The 6,022-nt window shown below is 35.8% G+C and overlaps 1 protein-coding gene and 1 long non-coding RNA gene across 2 annotated transcripts; both read left to right on the forward strand.

The window, feature by feature from the left end:
- Positions 1-485: 485 nt before the first annotated feature.
- On the forward strand, positions 486-3,197 carry LOC114717484 (zinc finger CCCH domain-containing protein 18; the record flags this gene model as incomplete). Its single annotated transcript, XM_028902623.1, has 5 exons — positions 486-899; positions 1,367-2,273; positions 2,369-2,518; positions 2,615-2,794; positions 3,185-3,197. Coding segments are annotated over exons 1-5 (1,254 nt in total), but the record flags the coding sequence as incomplete, so codon positions are not given.
- A 407-nt stretch (positions 3,198-3,604) lies between these two features.
- Positions 3,605-4,996, forward strand: LOC114717483 (uncharacterized). The gene is made up of 3 exons (XR_003737711.1): positions 3,605-3,691; positions 4,123-4,217; positions 4,373-4,996. It is a non-coding gene; the product is annotated as an uncharacterized LOC114717483 (long non-coding RNA).
- Positions 4,997-6,022: the final 1,026 nt, after the last annotated feature.

Below are 6,022 nucleotides of genomic sequence, written 5' to 3' on the forward strand. Positions count from 1 at the left end.
TACTTTATAAATAAGATTAGAGGGATAAAGTTTAGAAAATAGATTCATAATCCCAGTTTTCAAAGTTTTTAATCATGAGAAACAAGGACTTAAATATAATTTATAAAACTATAAGAACTGAATTAAAATTAATAGAAACTAATGGGCCAAATGTATGACACATTTTCTTTTCAAAAATCTACTTTAACAAAGTAAATATTTCTGTTATGGTCCCCCTTTCTGAAAAATCCAACAATGGATATATATTTCACAAGGGCCCATGCCTTTATTTATTTTCTGTTCCTACTTAGGCCAATCATATTCATATCCAAACACAGACAGAAGAAAATCCACGTTTGTGCCACTCGAGATATATGCACATTTTGCCGCCTTCTAATTTCTTCTTCCCCACATTGGGGTTTCCGAATTATAATTATTTAATTAAGTAGGTCCTACTTATTTTTCAAGGGAAAATTGAAAATTTGAAATTGGAAGGGGAGGGGCATTTTTGTAAGCGAGGGCAGTTTTCCAGGCAGTTATGGTCTTCGAAAATCAAGCAAAATCTTTTGCCTCAAATTTGTGATTATGAAACAGCTGTGCCACAATCAAAATTTAAAAGGACATGAAATATAGAGATTCTGTGTGAGTGAGAAAGAGAGGGGGATATCAGGGCAGAAGTCATTCACAGAGAGTGTGTCGAGAGAGAGGGAGAGAGAGGGAGAGCCATTGCCTCAACTCTTTTCACTGGGAAAGAGGGAGGGAGAGGAAAAAAAACAATTTTTGTTATTTGGGTCTTCTTCTTTTTTTTCCCTGTTATAATCATTTCTCTCTCAAACTTTAAAGTTTTGGGTTGAACAGATTTTAAAGATGGCTGCTTGAAGCACTTGGTGAAACACACTGTGCCTCCTTCTGTTTTATGGGTATTGGGTATGTTTTGCAAGTTCAGAATTTCAAGGGCCAGCTTCAATTCCTAGTTCGCTAATGTTGTGTATTGTTCTTAGAAATTGCTGTGTTCTCACTCTCTCCTTTGGAGAGTTCATGTCTGTTCAATGCTTGTTTGATTTTTGTGATGTCATTTCAGTTATCCTCGTTACCCATTTCTGAATTACATGGGTTGTCATTTCTCCGCGCATTTAAGATTTCATTTGGGGATTTGAGAGGGAATTCAGGCAAATTTACTGCACTTTTTATCTATAACTAGATTCATATGATAACATAGGGTAGCTTTTGCTGGAGTACTCAAAATTTTCAAGACATGTTGAATCCCTTACCAAATATTTCATTGTGATTGATTGATCTTTCCATTTTTCTGGCAATCTTCAGTTTTTGGCTTGTTTTCTGATAACCTTGATTTGATTCATCTTCTTGTGGTAGGATATATTTGCAGTGATTAGGTACATAATGGATATTTCAGACTACACAAGAATTGTTTTGGATAAGATTCAGAAATTTGAACCAGAAAATGCCACAAAGATCATTGGCTATCTCCTTTTACATGACCTTGGAGAGCAGGAATTGGCTAAATTAGCTTCATGCCCTGACCATATGATACGCGAAATCGCGTTTAAGGCCAAAACCGAGGTACAAAATTTGGCTGCTAAATCTGTCATACTTTCAAGCTCACCTCCTATTAACCCTCAACCAAGCCACTTACCCATAATCTCCCCAAGAACGACTACTCCATCAAGCTTTCAGGCTCATACCCCTAACTTTTGGGAGGCACAGGCAGCTAACAGTGTTAACCCAGAGTTTATGTCAATGGGTTACATAGATTCAATTCCAGAACTTCAGAAGCAGAGCCAGCTTTTGTGTGCAGAGAATCATATAGATCCTTCTAATGCTGGGGCTGTAGGGATTGGCAATGATTACTTTAGCTTAGATGCTTCAAATTTGAATTTCAATGGAAAATCTGGTAGGAGGTTTGGTGTGTCTGAATTTCCCGTCAAGACATGTCACTATTTCAACAAAGGATACTGTAAGCATGGAAGTAGTTGTAGATACTATCATGGACAAGTTGCAGCTGAGAACTTCCCTCAGATAAATGGGAATGGTGATGATCAAGGAGGATTGTCGGGCTCGCTTGCGCAGTTAGAGGCAGAACTTATTGAGCTTCTAAGGCCAAGGAGAGGCAATCCTATTTCCATTGCTTCCCTTCCAATGGCATATTATGAGAAATACAAAAAGGTGCTTCAGGCAGACGGTTATCTAACTGAGAGCCAGAGACATGGTAAATCGGGATATAGTTTAACAAAGCTTCTTGCACGGTTGAAAAATAGTATACGACTAATAGACAGGTGAATTCTTCTCTATCCTGACATAATTGTTATTCAATAAGTTTATGGATAATTTGTTTCTCCAATGTGACTTGTTCCTTCTGGTTGATTCACAGACCTCACGGGCAGCATGCTGTGGTTCTGGTGGAAGATAGGTACTTGGAAAGAGGAGATCCCAGTCAAAATATAAGCGCATCAAGACAAATATATTTGACATTTCCAGCAGATAGCACTTTCACAGAACAGGATGTCTCAGACTACTTCAAGTAAGTTAAAATTTGTTATATTTTTGCATTGTCATGCTTTCTTCACAGGTGAGAGATTCGTGTCAGCAAACTGATTTCACTCCCCTGCATTTGTAGTTCCTTTGGGCGGGTTGAAGATGTCAGGATTCCATCCCAACAGAGAAGGATGTTTGGTTTCGTGACATTTGTTGATCCAGAAACTGTTAAAATGATATTGGAAAAAGGAAATCCTCACTATGTACGTGGCTCACGTGTGCTTGTGAAACCTTACCGGGAGAAGTCAAAGCTTATAGACAGGTATAATCCCTGACATTCCCCCCCCCCCCCCGGCTTGAACAAAAAGTTGTTGATTTTATTGTTTCACATCCTCATATGAACCAGAAAGTTAAACTATTTTAACTAAGATCACCAATCAAAGCTAGTTTTTCCAGAATAAAGCATTAAATGATTAGCATAAGTAATGCAAAATGTGAAAATGAATGAATCTAATAATGTGTCACCAGTATCAACAATAAGATTCTTCATGTTATTGATTCTTCGTTCCTTTGTTCCTCCTTCCTGGATCAGCCCTTGCACTCAAAACGTTTGATAATATGTTGAATTGTTGAGACCTGGGAAGATTCTCTTATGTCATCGGACAAATGCTGTGACTATTCATTCTTTTCATGAGTCTTTCATTTGATATAGGAAATATTCAGAAAGAGTTGAGCCTCCGGTTGTTTGTTCACCACATTATGTAGACATGGACTTTGAAGCTACCCCAAGTGAGTTTGGTATTTTCCCTGAATTGAAACTTGGAGTCTAATATGTTATGGTTAACAACATAATCTTAAACCATTCTTGTAGTGCCAAGCTATGGGAACCCTAGATTTCTGAGGAGACAGCTCATGGATGAGCAAGAACAGGTCCTTGAATTTCAGAGACATCTTGCTGAGCTGCAGCTGACCCAAAAACCTCTGTCAAGCTCCCCTCATTTCGGATGCTCCTTGGACCAGTTAAATGTTTCAGAAGGTGTGAAAATGCTGTATCACATATTCCCATGGCTTGTCCTTCTCTTTATATGCCTTGTACCTTTTGTACTTACTGAATCATTTGTCATGCAGATCATTTGAATTTTCATCCTGCAGAATCTCTCAATTATGCTCTAAATGACAAGCCCGGGCATACAGACACCAGTTGTGCCGATGAAGACAGGTACAGATTGACTTTGTATCGGTTTCTCTTGCCCTTAAAGATGCCTATGCTGAAATACATTAGCAATCTCTTGGCTGTCACATAATATTCCACATTACGGTTGATTCTTTTTCATTCATTCAAACCTCTGAAATAATTGATCATTCTTGACTTCCATATCAATTTAACAGATTTCATTTGGTGATTACTGCGAAAATCTGACATTATTCTTCTTGCCCATAGGACTCACCTCCTTCATGTCCATAGAATAAAATTAGCAACTTTTGCCTTCATAACTCTAGAAAATTCTATCTGTTTCCTGATTTACTTCTTCTTGTGTACTCATTCACTGAGGGCAATATTTGTTTTTAAATATGAGTTCTTGCAACTTCGATTTTTCTGACACTTCAAATGCTGCTGTGAATCCTCTCATTTTTCTTTATTTTACTCAGAGGTCAAGGAATCGATCTCCCAGAGAGCCCATTTTCATTTCCAGTAGATAGTGGAATTTCAACAGTCATATAGATTCCGAAGGAAAAGGACTTTGGTACAGTTCTTATCTGTTTGCTATCAAATCTTTCAGTAGAAGTATGATAAGTGGAATGCCATTAAACCATTAGAAAAAAATCCACTTGTTATATTTTTATTAGAAAACTTGAAATCAAGCATCTTATGAACTTTACCTGAATTTTGTCCCCGCAGGAGAGACACAGAGTTAAAATTGCACCAGCCAAAAAAAAAAAAAAAAAAGAGAAACATCTTTAGTTTTGCTTTCTTCCCCCCCAGTTTTCTGAAGCACAGGCCATATCATCAGTTTCCTTTGTCGAGTAGCTCGTCGACTAAGCCTCTGTTCAGCTCCAACAGATACATACTAGCGAAAGAAGAAGAAGAACAAGAAACAAGGAAGAATTTCCTCTTTAGTTCCTGACAATGGGTGTCTGACAAATAGAAATATGATATGATATATGTAAGAATGTTATAGTTTTTTGGGTAATATATCACGAGTTCTACTTGTCAAAAGGCTGAGTTAACAAGACTGTTCTAGATTGTCACTTCAGAGTGAAAGGCTCAATCTTTTGAAATGTAGTGTTCTATAGATGAGTTACCCTAATGTTTTTTAGTTACAGGAAGAAGGCAAAGGGTTTGGTTTTTAGCTAGGAAGATCCTTATGAAGTCATTTAGTATATGAAAGAAACTACATCGTAGTTTTCTTGTTGAAGTATCTTGGAATTTGTGGATCTGGACAGAGATGAACCATTTGAATTACTTACTGATAAAAGTTTTAATAATAATAGCTTACACTACTTCTATCTGAAGTGTTTGTCACTGTCTTACTGATAGACTTTTTGTTCTTATTTGTTTTGTCCCTTCACAATTTTAGTTTCATTTTATGTTTACACATTTTAAATAGACTTTTGTTGATCTCTTATCTGTGTTTTAATATTGAATCAAGCCTATGGGTTGATAGACTTTCTAAGTCTCATTATTGTTTATAGTTGTAAGCAATTGCACACTTTCTTCCCCCCCCCCCCCCAATATATAGTTACATGATATCAGATACTACCGAGTTAGATTCATGTATTGTCAAATTCAATTAGAAGTATTTTTCAAACCATTAACACGACAGTATGTTGATTTTATAATTGATATTGATGACACTTCATCCAATTCTAAATGAAAGGGCTAATAGAATGTTTGTTTTGATCCTAAATGTTGGATTATAACTTATTTTAGTTTTCTAATTTATAATTTTTTCTGATATTCTTCCTATTACTTGCACGTATGTTGATAGACTTTTCACCAAGAAAGTAGTTTTCAGAACAAATAATTAGAAAGAGGTATTGTAGGAAAATTAATATATTTTTTTATAAATAACTAATTTAACTAATTTTAATATCTGCAAGTTAATTTTCTAACTTCTACATTTAGGACTTATTGAGTACATGTGAATATGTACTTTAATTTTCTTGTCTTCCTATCTCTAACATTATTTCGTCTTGTAAAGCTTATTTCTTCTAAATTTTCATGCTATTGAACAAAACTTCATAAACCAAAAGCAGATTGTATCTAAGAAAATAGAGATCAAAGAATAAGCTTATCTACAATACATGGACAGTATTCAATTGTACGAGGATGATGACAATATATTTGAAAAACCCTAAATTTGTTTTGATTGTTTCAATCCCAAATAGGGGCAACGGATATTAAATTGGGCGGGCCATAATTTGACAAAGACAGTGATTAAATGCTCTCATTGTTAGAAAGTGACATTCATTTAATATTGCCATTGTAATTATAGTACAATGAGGCATGGTTTAATCCTTGTTAAAATAAAAAACAATGGACCAAACG

Source organism: Neltuma alba, unplaced genomic scaffold, assembly GCF_004799145.2.
Source record: "Neltuma alba isolate B1F8T4 unplaced genomic scaffold, ASM479914v2 tig00011739_pilon, whole genome shotgun sequence".
In the NCBI taxonomy this organism is placed as follows: domain Eukaryota; kingdom Viridiplantae; phylum Streptophyta; class Magnoliopsida; order Fabales; family Fabaceae; genus Neltuma; species Neltuma alba.